The sequence below is a fragment of the Saccostrea echinata genome, unplaced genomic scaffold (assembly GCF_033153115.1).
Source record: "Saccostrea echinata isolate AGI-Se365-2 ecotype Australia unplaced genomic scaffold, CSIRO_AGI_Sech_v1 ptg000006l, whole genome shotgun sequence".
NCBI lineage: Eukaryota > Metazoa > Mollusca > Bivalvia > Ostreida > Ostreidae > Saccostrea > Saccostrea echinata.
In genome coordinates this window covers 8166856-8183814 of record NW_026889755.1, presented here as the reverse complement: position 1 = coordinate 8183814, position 16959 = coordinate 8166856, and the positions used below count along the sequence as shown (strand labels likewise).

Here is a 16959-nt window from a genome sequence, read left to right as displayed (position 1 = left end):
AACAGAGGGAACCCTCGTAACCATCCGCACATCCTACTGAACATGTACCAGTAATAAAGTGACACTGTGTATTATTAAGACAATGACCACAGGTTTGGTTGCAGTTTTCTCCATACATTCCACCATCACATTCTTGAAAAAAATAATTAAAAAGTTTATGATATTTAAATATATTGTCCTTTTATCTCCCAGGGTAAATATTCGATGTGATCCTGACACAGGTCACAAAGAGTGGTTTAATAGCTTCCGGTATGTTATTATCACTTACTGAAAAATGAACTTACCAGTCAAAGAAGGTCCCAATTGTACTTTTATGGGGATATTTATTACATTTTCAACTGTGAAATAGTGTAATTTATTCATCGAATAAAAGTGATATTCTGTCATAGTGTGAAAGGATATTAAAGTGATAATCTGTCACAGTGTGAAAGGATATCAAAATCAGTAAAAATTAAATTTTGGCCTGTCCAAAGAGAGTGTAACTAAACCATCTTGATAGAGACTAAAACTGCTAATTTCCTCCCACTTCTTTACCACTTATGTTGCTAATATCCATGTTACAACGTTTTTAATCTCACAATTGCTAAGCTATGACGTCTCAACCGCTTAACTATGACGTCACAGTCTGTGCCACTGTGTTAAGAAAAGACAGAGGCAAAGGGAAAATGTACAATATGAAAAGAAAATTCAATGTTTTCGTAAGACAGGAATTTTTTATATTTTCACTCTTGCTTCGCACCTTTTAAAATATCAGGAAATCCTATTCCACCGGTGAAATAAATTCTATATCCAACTACAAAACATTGGATATCCTCTATTTCCCTTTTCCTTTAAGCAATTTTTTTTTACTTTTATCTTCTCATTAGACGAAATGTCTTGTTGGGTTTTTTCCCCTAAACATTCTGACAATATTTAACTTTTCTGGATTATAAAAATTTCAGTTAAGCGTCATCTCAATTAATTTAGAAAATATGTTACATAAAACATATAATGAAACAATATTTTTTTATACAAAATTCTGAGGGAATGGTCATCAATGTCTATATTATGCAAATCTATTTCTCTCTATGTTGCTGAAAAACCAGAAGTCTCTGACAAGACTGTAGCTCTACTTGTTTATACTTATAACAAAGGAAGAGAAAAGTACCACTGTCTTGGATTTGAAACTATGCAACAGCAATAAATAGAATATGATCCTTTGTTAAGTCTCGAAGTCAAAAAATTATGTACATGTATCTGAGTGTAATCTATTTGAGTGCCAAGTTATATTGAATTCTAGTGCAATTGTTTTGTAAAACGCATTTTGATTGGCGAATGAACTGAAGATTTAGGTATTTAGACAATTATTAAGGAGTGTGAAAGCTTGTGATAGTGAGGCCATAATAGAACAACGCAAAAACATGACCCGTTACGACGTATTTCATATAACAAATTGTGACAAAATAAGACGAATACATAAACAACAAGCATAAATTGCATTCGATTGGGAATAACTATCTTCTCATTTTTATTTCTTAATTTGCAACCGTTAAACAAGCATTACTGGTGGCAAATCACAAATGAGAAGGTACTTATTCCCTAAATCAGACCAAAACTGTAGGAGAAGTAGCGTTTTGAAAGCATTTCACAGAAAGATTGATTGATTGATTGATTGTATATTGTTTTACATCCTATTCGAGAATTTTTCACTCATATAGAGACGTCACCATATACCGGTGAAGGGCTTCAAATTTTGACCTTTACTCGGCACTTAGGGCCATTGAGCAGTGAGGAGTCTTTATCGTGCCAACGCCTGCCGTGACACGGGGCCTCGGTTTTTAAGGTCTCATCCGAAGGACCCGCAACTTTCACTTCAAAGTGCCGAGCGCAAGGCGAAGGAACAGTTGCTACCCATTTTTTATCGACTTAGGTCAGTCGCGGCCGAGATTCGAACTCATGACCTCCCAATCACGGAGCGTTTCACAGAAAGAACTGCGAACGATAGTATTGTTCTCCCACCTACCTCCAAGTCAATTTTCAAATGTTAAAATATTTGAATGATTTTTCATATTCATATAGATATTTCAATGAATTTTCATAAACATTACTTATTTGGGAAAACAAAGAGAGATAACTCTATAATTTTGGTAGAACTTGTGTTTTTCACTACAGAAATCAATGGAAAACGGAAAATATTTTTAAAACATCCCCCCCCCCCCGTGAAACAAAAAATCTTTTTACAGGTAATATGGATTGTTATTTCACAAATTCATACCAAAGCTTCTTATGTTTCACTGGGGGTGGAGGGTGGGGGAGGAGGGCATATGTTTACAGACAAACGACAAAAATGCTCATTTTTTCACCAATTTCGCAAGAGTTTACAACTTAAACGTTGTATTTAATCAATTACATATGTTTAATTATATATATATATATGTAATACATAAGAAAAGATTTTAAGAACATTTATCCATATCCAAGAATATTTTAAAATATGCCGATGTTTTCAAGCCTTATTTCAATGGAAAACATCGTCTACCCCCTTATAAAAAGACCTGAAATTAAGAGTAATTTTAACTATTTAACACTGGTATTAAAATTATTAATCAATTACCATTGAATTTTCTTTGCATTCAACAAAGATTTCTTGGCCAAATTGCCATTAGTATTGAATTAAATGGGTGTAAAATGTAGGCGGGAATCGAGAGTTAGCGTACGTGGTTTTTTCTGTTTATGGTAACCATAGCAACCCGCTTATCGAAATTTAAAAAAAAAAAAAACAGAATATTGTACCTAGTATATTCTACCTGTGGCCAAGTTATATTGATATCAGACCAAAACTGTAGGAGGAATAACATTTTAAAAATATTTCACCAAAATTCTGGTTTTGTAACCACGGAAACACCGTTCACCGAAATCGAAATTCGAAGTGTAGTCAATTTGTGTGCCAAGTTATATATTGATACCAGACCAAAACTTTAGGAGGAATAGAATATGAATTTCAGAAAATTTCACATCAATTTTATTTTTAGTAATCATTTGGTCATCGTTCATCGAAATCAAAAACCGAAAAAGACATTTAGGTATCTAAGTGTAGTTTATTTGTGTGCCAAGTTATACTGAAATCAGACAGAAACTGTAGGAAGAGAAGCATTTTTGAAAAATTGTTTACATACTGACAGACAGACAGACGGACGACAGATACCTAACTATCGCATAAGCTCTTCTGGTCTCTGACCAGTTGAGCTAAAAAAAATTAATGAAAAAAAGGACTTTTAGAAAATCAGTAACAAAATGATTTTTTATATTTTCGTTTCTGAATACAGATGTAGGATTTAATTGTACCTATTTACCTTCAGTACAAGGAAATCCTTTGTAGCCAGTGGAACATCCTTGTAAACAAGTACCGTTAATATGGTGGCACTGTGTATCATTAAGACAATGACCACAGGTTCGGCTGCAGTTAGCACCATACATTCCACCGTCACATTCTTAGATATAATCAGAAAAAAACACAATATGAAAATATCTTTATTTGTGTCTTTTTTTTCAAACACGTGATTCCATTCATCTTTCACAAAATAGACAATATATAGATTATATTTTACTTTCTATTTGTATGACAAACATAGCTTTATTAATGTCAGAAAGTGGCAATGAATTGTTTATAAATAAAGAATTACTAACAACTGTCACAGAGGGATCCCATATATCCAGGAGATACATGGGATCCTGTACATGTCTATCATAGAAGACATGTACCTTCTATATGGTTACAGGGTGATCCATCACGACAGTATCCACAGATTCTCTTGCATTTCAAGCCAAATTTTAAAATGTAACATTCTTTAAAAGTATATCAATACTCCTATAAGTCTTTTTTGTTATTTTGTTTGTTTCCATACAAAGAGTTAAAGAATATGCACAGATATCATTACATTTACATGTATTTCACTCAATGCCAGATACAATTGCCATTTTTTTAAGAATGAACTAAATGAATTGTAAGAGTTAAGTGTATATACGTATACTTATCCAATTTACATGAGTATCAATTTGCAGGTTCGCTTACGTTTGTAATATTTCTTACTTTTCATACAAAGAGATCCCTCATATCCTTCGGAACATCCTTCTTCACATGTACCGTTTATATGGTGACACTGTGTGTTACCGAGACATTGACCACACGTCTTACTGCAATCACTTCCGTACATTCCACCCTCACATTCTTTAAGATAATTATGATATATTAAATTGTACTGTCTATATATAAGAAGCGTGTTTATTAAATATCAATCCATGCATTGAAAGCAATTGCAATTTATTGTTATTGCTTTTTATATCATATTTCGCTAGTGGGAACGATACTGAACACTGAAATCTATTGTAACAAAAAGCTTAACCTAGTACATTTTTTATAAAACAGAAGAGTTGAGTCATGAGTTAATGTTTTAAAAGAAATACTACGAAAATGAATTGTTATCAGCTTTGTTGTCAAACCCTTAGATTATTGATTTACTTCTTTCCTCTCTCTGTGCTTTACTTACCCTGACTACAGCGAGGTCCTTTATATCCCGGTTTACATCCCAGACAGTTCCCTGTTGATATATTACACCTCTGTCCAAGACAATTGTTTGGACAAAGTTGGTCACAGTATTTTCCGTAATATCTAGAATCAGGGCATCCTGTTTAAAGACATGAAAATTATTTCAAATCTAATCATGGTGGTTGAAAAAATAGCACAATTTTAGTATAAACAAAAACAAACAATTTTACAACTCACCATAAACTTCCAATTCACACAATTCATTGAATGCATATTGAGAATAGTATCCAGGATAGGTAACACCAGTTTTCCCACGTTCATTGTAGTATATGATATATCTTCCGTCAAATGGACAGATAATTGTCTGGTTCTCTTTTGGTGTATGGTCCACTTGTTGCAATTTGTGAAAACACAAGCTACCATTATCCTTAGATGTATCGTTCGAAACGTAAACGAAAAATCCAGCAAATCGGTTGTAGAATCTACCAGGACCTAATTGAAATTTAAAAAGAAAACAAATCGTTGATTATAACCATTGTTATTGGACCACTTCTGAAACCAATCCAATTATCCATATGGATAATATGGATGTTGTTGGTTTTGTTCATAATTGCAGTTTTGATATGCTTTTAATATTAGTCTTCGATTCAGCGTGCTGTAATTTTCTTTTCGTAAAAATCAAATTGTTGTATCTTTGTGATTTACCTATAAAAAGATACATCTGTTTACATGCACTTCCTTCTAAAACAGAGATTACAGAAACACCTATTATATACTGTATTTTCTTATGCTGTATATAATGAGTGTTTAGCGTGATCAATATAAAAATGAAAGTAACAACTTAAGCTAGAAGGAGATTCAGTATATGAAATCCTGGTTTTTATTTTAAAACAAACTCATTAAAACCTCTAGCATTTATATTTCATATATCTTATGGAAACATCAATATAGCAAATGTTATGACATTGAAAAAAACAAGAGGCCTTTGAGCCTCATCCCACACCTGAGCACATTGCCCAGGAAGAACCAAAAATCAGTTCAGTTGAGTATTGAAAAAAATAAACATACACGTGCTCGCATCCCCCCCAGAAGGGGGGAGGGGGGGCATGATTTGTTCACACTTGAATCCACACTTATTGAGGATGCTTCCATATTTTTATGACTAATCATGGCTTTAGAAGATTTTTCAAGTTTTTTTCTATACGTTTGATCTTCTATAGTGACCCCGCCCTAACCTCGGGGAACATGTGAAACTACACTACCCAAGGATGCTACTAAATTAATGACTTATCACGGATTTGCTGTTCTTGAGAAGAAAATTTCTGAAGATATTTCCTATATATTCCTATGTAAAACTTTGATCGCCCCTTGCTGTCCCTCCCTTCCCCAGGGGTCATGATTAGAACAAATCAATACTTGAGACTTCGACTGAGGTGAGCTAAAAATGGAAATCATTTGTAATGTTTGATAAGTTATCAATTTTAAAGTTTTTTTTTTTAACAAATTGTTATTTAACAGAAGTAAATTAGTTGAGGTTTTTATCGGTTTTCGTCATTGTACTGACAGTTATTTCATTAACTTTCACTTTACAAAATAAAATTATTTCGAGAAATAAAATATCGAAGTAATAATCATTAACTTGATACAGTGAACTCAAATGTATAATAAAAAGTTCAGACCTGAAAAGGAAAAATTATTATTTTCCTCTTCCTTAATTCAAGAACATGAGGATATTCACTCTGCAATACAATGTATAACATTTAAAGAAAAACTGCTCAAATATCCTTCCCTTTTATGAATGTTATAATGCATGTTTTGTTCTTCTTACATACAAATACAATATCTTCCATTTCCTTCTCACACAAGGAGATCACCAAAAAATCTCCACTTGGTCCAAAGAGCATTGGTTTATAGAAATTTGAAATATCCTTTACAAGGATTTTTCCTAAGGATATAAATCTTATTTTGGGGTAGACCATTTACAAAAAAAAAAAACAAAAACAAAAACGAAACAAAAGAAAACAAACAAACAAAAACCGATGATTTTATATAAACAATCTTGAAGCATCCTTTTGTTAGATTACGAGTCCTAGGCAGATGCCTCTTTTATGAATTAAGGAGGCTGGGGGGTCAACAAATTAACCATCAGATATAACTTAATTTTTTAGATATATCTTAAGCTGTCAACTATCATTTGGCAAACAAAAATTTCATACATTTTAGTTTTAAAATTTGATCATTTTTGTATATCTTTATATGGAGCTCTTCTTCTAAAGGAGATCAATATAGTCTGAAAATGGCCACAGCCACCCAGCCCTCTTAAACGACAAATAAATCGCATTGCAATTATTTCTCAATATATGAGGAAGTATGCCATACATTAAAATATACATTACTGGCTTGTACTATTAACAACTTGACAAGTAGCAATCCAGGTAGCACTAAACATTTTCAAAACATTTTATTAATGTTGTAAAAAGGTTTTTTCAAAACATTTCAGAGTAAACATTTTAAAAATGTTTTTAAAACATTTTCTATTCTCATTGTAACATTTTAAATACATTTTTAAAATGTTTTCAGGAAGCTTTTGATAAAACCTTTCAGGAACATTTCAATAAAATATTTTTGAAACGTTTTAAAAATGATTCCGAAGGTATGTCTAGTTAGCAGATTTTAAAGATTTTCATATTACGTTTTAAAAACGTTTTAAAAACGTGAAATAAAACATTACTTTTCTATGAATCTGAAACAATGTATATAACGTTTCTGAAACATTTTGAAGGAACATTGTCAAAATGTTTTAAAAACATTCTTAATATTGCTAATAGTTAAATATTTAAGTATTTTCAGTCTAGGTTGTGAAAATGTTTTTAAACATTTAAGAAAATGTTTTCTCTTCCTACAACTGAAACATTTTATTTTTAATTTGTGCAACATTTTTTGGAAACATTTTAAAAATGTTTTTAAAACATTGGCATATCATTGTCGACATTAATCAATTTGTAATTTTCAGCGTATATTGTAAGAATGTTTTCAGAACATTTAATTGAATGTTTTCTTTTTATAGACTCAGATTTCATTTACCATTGCTGCAACATTTTGTAATGTTAATTACTTTCAAAGTGTTCGTAAAACATTCAAATCATTTATGACCTCGATGTGAAAAATATTTAGAATATCCAGAAAAGATAGTGTTGAAATGAGGAATTGTATTTTTTTTTTTAACTCGAAAGCATTATCCCGGTAATTTTCTTTTTTCTTCTTCAGAATTCCTTTTAATTCTTATTGAATTAACAGGCAGGTACAAGGTTCACTGAAGAAACAAAAGATACTTTAAAAAATAAATGAATGAATGAATGAATAAAAAACAAATAAATAAAAGCATAAATAAACAAATAAATAATTAATTAAATAAATAAGAACACTGTTAACAATAACACAGCCTTTTTAAAATCTTGTCGTCATATTTGTGATCCACTCCCAAAATTTAACTCTAAAGCATTAGATTAGGATTGGCACACTGGTCAGTTTCAGTGACATGGTAACCTTGTTATGCTTTTTTCCTGCTGGGCAGCGCGTTACAGAGTATAGTGGTTTGTAGCTTATCTAGGCCAAAATTTGAATTCTGGTAAACAAGATTTGCGCGTTTTCTTGTTGCCGATTTGAAAGAAAAGACTTTAGATCATATAAGCGCTGGATTATTAACTCTGATTGGTGAGTATAATTCCTCTATCATAGACTTAAAAAGATCATTTTTTTAAAATGACTTTTTCTACTACCAGTACATGATTGTATTTTTGTATGCATATGTGTAGCAAAGACAAAGCCTTATAGGTATTTGAATTGAATACTTATTTAAGGCATCAAATTTATGTTTAATGTGAATCATCATATAAAATGATTATCAAAAAATGAAATTGCTTTGTCAGTTCCATCAACAGGATCAAGATATTTGAATTTCATTTAAATTGCCACATTCAAAAGACCCGTCTTTGGTGAAGGGAACATTTGTGTACTTAAATAATATTACTCTTCAACAATATTATTTTTATAGTGATTGATCTAATTCTTTTCATTAATGCAAATGGGGAAAGTACTTGTGCTTTTATTATTTAAAATATATAATTCTTGTATATTTTCATCATTTAAAGATATATATATATATATATTGTAGACCGATGATTAAAATGTATTTTCTCTATATTTACAGGCTGCGCTTTACAAAACATGCAAGAGCTTCTTTTCGAGGACAGGTTCCTTGTGAGCCTTTTCAGTGTGTGTGATTCTAAATAATAGATCCGCCGCTCTGTTGAACCTGCAGTGAACAGATGTAAATACATGCTTTTTGTAGAATTGTAAATAAACAGTGACCTAAACGAAGGCCTGTTTATTCTGCCAGTAGAAAGGATTTCCGGGAATTTGTTCTTTTAGTGAATTAAGTGAATGGATTGGATAAGGTTTTTTTTTCCCTTAAAAAAAAAAATACAAAAAAAAACAAAAACAAAAAAAAACAAAAAAAAAACCTGGTGGGTTAAAACAAAATAAGTCAAAACTTGTACCGGAAATGGAACTTAAATGTGATTTACATATTGAATATGAGTTTGTATTAAAATTAAAAAAAAATTCATTCATTTGAATTTTTCTGTTTCATTCTTTGAAAGTTAATTAATGATGAAACATATCAAACATGCTAAAAGCACATCAAGTTTAAAAATCATACAAACGAAAATTTTAAGTAACAATTTAGGAAAAATATTTTTGCAATATTTGGCTTAAATGTTTTAAAAACGTTTTAAAAACCATACAAAATCACGTGAATGACACATTTTTGAAAATCTTTTTGTTACATTTTAAGAAAATGTTCTAACAACATTTACTGAAACATTTTGCAAAATGTTTTAAAAACCATACAAAATCACGTGAATAAAACATCTTCGAAAAATGTTTTTGTAACATTTTAAGAAAATGTTCTGATACCATTTGCTGAAATATTTTGCTAAAATGTTTTAAAAACGTTTAAAAACCATACAAAATCACGTGATTAAAACATTTTTTGAAAATGTTTTCGTACCATTTTGAAAATGTTTTAAAAACATTTTAAAAATGTTTTTTTGCTAGCTGGGAATACTAGACAGATGGCACGCTTACTAGGTTTATTCTCTGTTCTGTAGTAGATGTTGATATAACTGATGCTGACGACACTACCTAGATCCACTCCCCACGTAGCTGTTTGTTTCCTGTCTGCTGATATTGTGCACTGGTTTCCATCTGCTGACCGGTCAGAATATTGTCCATCCACTGCCTTGGCAGCATTCCAAGTTTGCGAATACTCATTTGCCTGCCAGGCAGGTCTCCGCAATGCTAAATTTACTAGTGAATGAATGTTCATTATTAAATGAATTAGAAATAATTAAGATATGCCGTACGTGTTTTATTTTGAAATTAAATTGCATAATTATCATTCTATCCTTCACAACTCAGTGATCATAATATATTTATAGAAAATTGAGAATACTAGATCACAGGGAATGACTTACAATAACTACAGTGGGGGCCTTGATATCCTGGATAACAGCCATTCAGACAGTTTCCAGTAACAGCATCACATTGCAGTCCCTGACAGTTCTCTGAACATGATTGATTACAATGTACTCCATATTTTCCAGGAACAGGGCAACCTATTTTATATATTCTATGTGTATAAATTTTGGCTCTTGGTGTATCTGAATTAGTATAGTTATCTTATAAACTTAATTATCTACCAACATGCAGAACGCAACATTCAAAAAGGAATCACAAAAGCTGTATTTTATTATAAACATGCAAGATATACATGAATATATATAATTCAGCTCACCATAAACCTCCAATTCACATAATTCATTATATGCTTTTTTAGAGTAGTAGCTAGGATACGTCACATTAGCTTTCCTTTCATTGTAGTATATAACATATTGTCCATAAACAGAACAGTTTATCCTTTGATCTTCTATAGGTGTACCACTGATATTCTGTATCTCATGGAAGCATAGATGACCATTTTCTTTTGCGGTCGTGTTGGAAACATATAGGAAAAACCCTGCAAATCGACTAACGTATACGCTAGGACCTACAATGATATAAAATCAAGAGGTACATAGGCCATAGTATCCATCTGAGTCAGATTTGTATTTTTTTCTTGCAATGAATATGATGAATGAATCCTCGTACCATAGCCTTCAACTATTACATGTATCTATAGAATTCATTATTTTAATACAAATAAGGGATTGGAGTTAAACGTTTTAGTGTGCACACACAATAAAATGACAGTTTTATAGTTTTGGGAAGTTTGTCGAATACTGTTTTGTCCTCTCGCTTTTGAATGAGCATAAACAATAACATGAGCGAAACACAGTTTTTGGTGAGAAGTATGAAATGTTCGGGCTGCACATTTCCTAAGGAGATATATAGAAAAGTTTTATTTTCGCCCTCGTCGCAGTTTGAGGGAATTTACAACGGGGAGAATTTAAAGAACAACGGAGTTATTTCTCTAACATCCTTTGTCGTTTAGAGGTACGATAGGGTGAAAATAACACTAGGCAAAAATGACATTGCATACAGTATATGAAGTTTTAAAATTTAAACTGGAGCCCCAGAAGATATGACTCCTTCTGATGTCCAACGAACACAAAATAATTCGAAGAATATATTATACATACTTGGAAAATTATCAGTTCTGTAGTAGATTTTGACATAACTAATGCTGACCACACTCTGTAGATTCACCCACCATGTCGCAGTACGCTGTTCGTTTCCCGAGATCGTGCATTGGTTTCCATTAGCTCCACGGTTGGCAAACAGCCCATCCACCGCCTTTGAGGCACCCCATTTTATAGGTTTATCGGTAAAATTATACTCCTGCCAAGCAGGTCTCTGTAATGCTAAATTTCCTATAAAATAAATAATACGCACATTATTTGACAATAAATATTGCAAAAAGACACTTATTGAAAAAGATCCCGTGTTATGTGAGGTTAAAGGAACTTGTGTTAGGAGAGAAGATTGTTTGTTTAATGTTGTTTAACGTTCCTCGCTCATATGGAGACGCCACCACTTGCCAGTGAAGAGCTGAAAATTTTGACATATACTCGGCACTCAGGGCAATTGAGCAGTTAGGGATCTTTTTCGTGCCAGCACCTACTGCGACACGGGACCTCGGTTTATAAATACAGTCTCATCCGAAGGACCGGTCTCCACGTCCCAAAGTGGGATTCGAAACCGCGAGGTAAGGATCAACTCCTTACTCCGTGAATCTAGAGCAAACGCTCTAACCACTGCGACTAGGAGAGAAGAACTGAATTTTATTAAGTTGTACATTTACAGAAAATGAAGTTTAAAGCCATATAATTTATAAGTTGCCAAATTGTGACGTGAACAATGCTGAAATGTTAAGTTTATCTGAAAGTGAAAATTGCCATTTCACCCTCAAACCAATAAATACAATTCCAGTGAAAATTTAAAAATTTTTATGAATATCGAAATTGGGCTTATTTCATGAAAGGTGTTGAGGATTAAACAAAAACAAATATAAATTCATGTACTTTAAATACATGTATAACATTTCAGATTCCTGGCTATTACATGTATGACCTACAAAAATTGCAATAGTCTGGAACCCCTTTTTCAATTACAACTAAAACATAAAAATATGCAAGAAAAGGAATCACTAGTCAAAACGCCTTAGTTGTTAGTCATGATAGTAGCAAATATTTCAACGTTGCAATTAGTATAAAGATACATAAAAATCTTTTAAGAACAGAAGTGGAAAGATACAAGATACGGAAAAAGGCAATCTGTTCTGCATTCTCTGAAAATTCAGAATCAAAAGTCATCTGATAAAAGAAATAATATGTATACTCGTAATTATAAATTAATGAAATTTGCAGATAAACTCCGAAACGCCTGCACAAGAACTCATACTTACTCCTCTATTATTACCCTAGGTAACAGATATTCTTCATAAAATGTACTTAAATTTCACTGGCATACACATGTAGTAATGATTAAGTCTACTTTCGTTTTCGGTAAACAACAACGATAATAAATGTCATTAGTAATTTATTCAGTCAAGCAAATGAACCACTTCTCGACTTTAGGACAGGTGATACAAACAAATTTTTATCAAATATCTTGACAATAACAACTAAAGACATGTTTATGTAAGTAAAATGAGTAAGTTTAACCGCATAGTTTTTAATTTTTCATCAAAAGTTTCACAATAATGAGATTTAAAGTGACAAAAAGTTGTATAGATTAATAAGGAGGGTTACAGAAACGTAGAATTTTTAACATACAGCTGTAATAGAAAGAAACTGCAATTTATTATTTGTGCCATTTACAAGCAAAATAGGTCTAAAAATATATACCAATCCAGGAATCAATTTTTTGCTTATATCATCTGCCCTTAAGAAGAATTAAATTCACCTTAGAGTATATACTGAAAGTAAAAACTAATACTGAAAACGCTGCATTTGATTGTGTTTGTCATCCGCAGAGTGAAGATGTATATGATGAAAGTAAAACATGTATAAAACCCATTGGTTTAAGATCTAGAAAACACACCCGGGACCCTGACCTACCTTTTGACATTAATTAAACACTCAACGTACTCTGAGATAGCACCATGTAAATTAATTAAACCAAGTGTAGATACATCTTTAACGGAATTGAAGAAATCAAAGACAATTAAATTCTCTCATTTTCAAACAGAAATTAGTCGAGAAAAACATTATAAAAAATTTATACAAATAGTTCAAAAGACAAAAATAAAGTTGCATCGGCTGCAGTGATTAAAAAGGCATTTTCACAGCTTTCGAATGAAGCAACAATTTTCACAGCAGAAGCAAAAGCAATATACCACTTCCACTTCCATTCGAATATTTTTAATCTTCAACATGTATTCACATTTTTATACAATATTTTCGAAATCGCTCTCTTGTTTAAAATCCATAAAAAATATGAACATTAGTGACCCATACATCTTAAGCCAGTGCTATCCTTTCAATCAACAAGGTAAAACAATTGACTTGTTTTAGATTCCAAGTCATATTGGTATCCCTGGAAACACTAAGGCCCATAATGCTACAAAAATAGCATTTCAGTATCAAATTACACGTTTTGAAATTCCTTCTGCAGATCTGATATATTTTGTAAAACTTTATCCTTTATTCTCTTTGGCAAATTTTCTGGAATATTTGTGATACAAAAAAAATATTCTGTAGAAAACAGAGTTAATAAAAGTTCAGACTTCGACCTGAAACGTCAGGATGAAATTATTATTTCAAGAACACGCATTGGCCATCTAAAAATTACTCATGTCCATTAACTAAAAGTCAGTTTCTTTCAGAATGTTCTGATTTTTCGCCTATTCGAGGTAGACTTTTTAATAATATGCAATCGATTTATGAATTTTTTTTACAAATATCAATGTTTACACAGTTTGTGTCCTGTTCATTTGAACACGTTCACACGGAAAATTTAATGCGAATTAGTTTAATTCGAATTAATTTACTGCGCATCAAAGTACTTCGCATTAATTCCTTGTGAACGCCAAGCGAAGCTAATTCGAATTAAATTCTGACGCATGCGTAATAGCAAAATTAAACCACATGCCATATGGCGGTGGTCAGATTTACGTACTTATGCTATTTTTAAATAAAAACAAAGGAAAATCAAGTTTATTGCTAAAAATGTGTACAGACGCTAAGACATTGTGTCAAATGTACATCTGCTCTGCAGATGACGTGATTTACAAATGACGTCATAATTGCCTTACTGTTGAAACAAATTTCTAATGCGCATTAGTTCACTTCGCATTAGCTGTCGTGTGAACGCAATTTAAATCGTATTAGTTTAATTCTCATTATTTTACTTCGAATAAATTTATTGCGAATGAAATTTTTAATGCGCATTCGTGTGAACAGGGCATAAGATTATTTACGGAAGGCATCGAATCCGACATTTATCTATAGAGGATAGTCTATGTTTTGTAGATAAATATGGAATTTATTTCACGAATGGGACAGGATTTTTTTAAATATTTTCACGAGTGTGAAGCACGAGTGAAAATATAAAAAAAAAACTTGTCTCACTAGTGGAGAGTTTTGCCGTACTTCTGATATTCTCACACTGTGAGAATACCATTTTGATATCCTTTCACACTGTGTGAGAATATCACTTTTATTCAATAAATAAATTACAGTATTTCACTGTTGAAAATGTAATAAATTATAATAATACATGTAGATATAAATGGCAGAAAAAAAATAAAGCTTTTTACTCCTATGCAAGAATCGCAATAAACTTTAGCGTATTTGACGTCATTTGAACTGTGAGGTTATTGTACTCAATTCTGACGGCAATTAATGCTACTGTGCACGTGACACGTCTGAAACAACGCTTCGTGAAAACGTATGCATATTTCAAGTAGATTGGGTCTCGCTAAATCTTATCAAGAGAATTGTCTTGCTAAAGAAGGATTACATCTACCCTCACATATGAAATTACATAATTATTTTTTTTTATTTTTACATTTACAATTTTCAACTTTGTATAATGAATAACTAAACACTGTTATAGTAGCATTAAACTGTTAGTAAATAATTAGTGTATTGCACTTCCTTAAGCCCTTCAGGATGCCATGCGTATTTGGCAAAGTTTTAAGTGGTGTCCTGACTCCCTTCTTAACTCCTTTATCGCTGGATCAGCTACTATTCATGCAGTTTTAGATAACTCTGTAGAGTGTCTCCTGCACAAAACTCAACACAGTCTTTTAAAATATTTCAATGAAAAATATTCGAAAATTTATTACAGAAAACTCTTAATGTAATTATGTTTGTACATGTGCTACATTGACATTATATCATGCTGAAAACCACCAAAGCAACATTTTGAATATCTAAAGGATTGACTAATACGTGGCTTTTGATACATTACCTGTGAATAATATAAAATAAGAAACATGCAATGTATTCCAGGCCTGTTTTTTCCTAATCTTTCATTAACTTACCAACGCCACAAGCAGATGTCACACACAAGAGAAACTGGACAAAGCTTAGAATCAACATCTCCACCCTAAAAAAATAACAAATGCCTAAATATGGCATAAACAAATGAATCCTCAATTCAGATAAACGAGACGCTGGACGTTTTTAGTTTAAAATCAAGGACTTTAATAGTACGAGTATATCCAGTAGAATCTCAGGATTTCATCACATATTATTTATTGAAAAAAAAGAGAGATTTTTTTCTTTTCAAAAGATTTAGGATTAATGCATGCCCATTTCGATTGAAATTCAGTACACTGACTTTTACAATTCTATAGAGATTCCTGGAATGAAAATTTTGTTTTAACATTTGATACAGTTAAACTTCGTTATCTCGAAGTTGAACGGACCATTGATGAACTTCGGGATATCCATGGGTTCGACATATCGAGGGTTATAATTCAAATGGACTTCAAATAAACTTCGCGTATTGAACGTGTACTTTATAGTAATAACACCACAAACTCCTCCTTGTTTGAAATTCTGTATTAAGATTTCTTTAATATACACGTGCATGTATTTAGCAATAAAAAGATTTTGACCTCCCCTTTAAAATTCACAAAATAAAAACTTTGTATAGTATGCACGGATACCAACCGCTCACTCGGAGCTCCTCGGGTGGCTCGTACCTCGCATAATTTGTATGGAGCGTAGCGGAATCAGCCGAGGATTGCCGATTGCCAACCTCTAGCATCCTTTCTAATGTATACATAACCGGATCTCGTCTATGCATTGTAAATTTGAAACCGGTCGCTTTCAGAATAACGTAAACGAAATATACATTTTTTTTAAATTGTAAAAAGATGGTCATACATGTATAATCAGTGAAAACAAAAAAATATTTTATCATTATAAAATCAAATGCAAAAGAAGAACAGTCACTTTTTTCTTACTACAGAGCAACACGGAATCGCATGGCACTATAGCACAAGTTTTCACTGCAACACACGCTCACATGATATGCGTTCTAACAATTGTAAATTCTGCACGCTCTTACATAGGAAAAATAAATTTTAAATGTATTAAATTACGGAATGTTGTTTCACTTTGACGTTAATACGAATTTCAAACACACGCTAACATGATGTGCGTTTTAACAATTGTAAATTCTGCGCGCTCTTACACAGGAAAAATAAATTTTAATTGCATTAAATTACGGAATTTTGTTTCACTTTGACGTTAATAGTTTTCACTTTGATACGCATACAATGTAAACTAAGCAAGAGCGTATATTACACATAGCATAAAATAGCTATTATAAAGATTAACGTACCCCAGCCACAAAAACAATTCACGTGTCATCCACGCGTATGCATTAGCCTTATACACACAACGCTTGCATAATTT

General features: G+C 31.9%; 1 protein-coding gene across 1 annotated transcript in view; it reads right to left on the bottom strand.

Annotated features, from left to right (window-relative positions):
- LOC133180328 (receptor-type tyrosine-protein phosphatase mu-like) overlaps positions 1-16306 on the bottom strand; it is a 46496-nt gene extending 30190 nt beyond the window's left edge. The window contains exons 1-8 of the mRNA XM_061314874.1: positions 16210-16306; positions 11227-11457; positions 10383-10634; positions 10063-10203; positions 9654-9895; positions 4527-4664; positions 4151-4207; positions 3333-3470 (exon numbers count right to left, since the gene is read on the bottom strand). Of these exons, the coding sequence (XP_061170858.1) occupies positions 3333-3470; positions 4151-4207; positions 4527-4664; positions 9654-9895; positions 10063-10203; positions 10383-10634; positions 11227-11457; positions 16210-16306 (1296 nt within the window). The remainder of the gene's footprint in view (positions 1-3332; positions 3471-4150; positions 4208-4526; positions 4665-9653; positions 9896-10062; positions 10204-10382; positions 10635-11226; positions 11458-16209) is intronic.
- Positions 16307-16959: the final 653 nt, after the last annotated feature.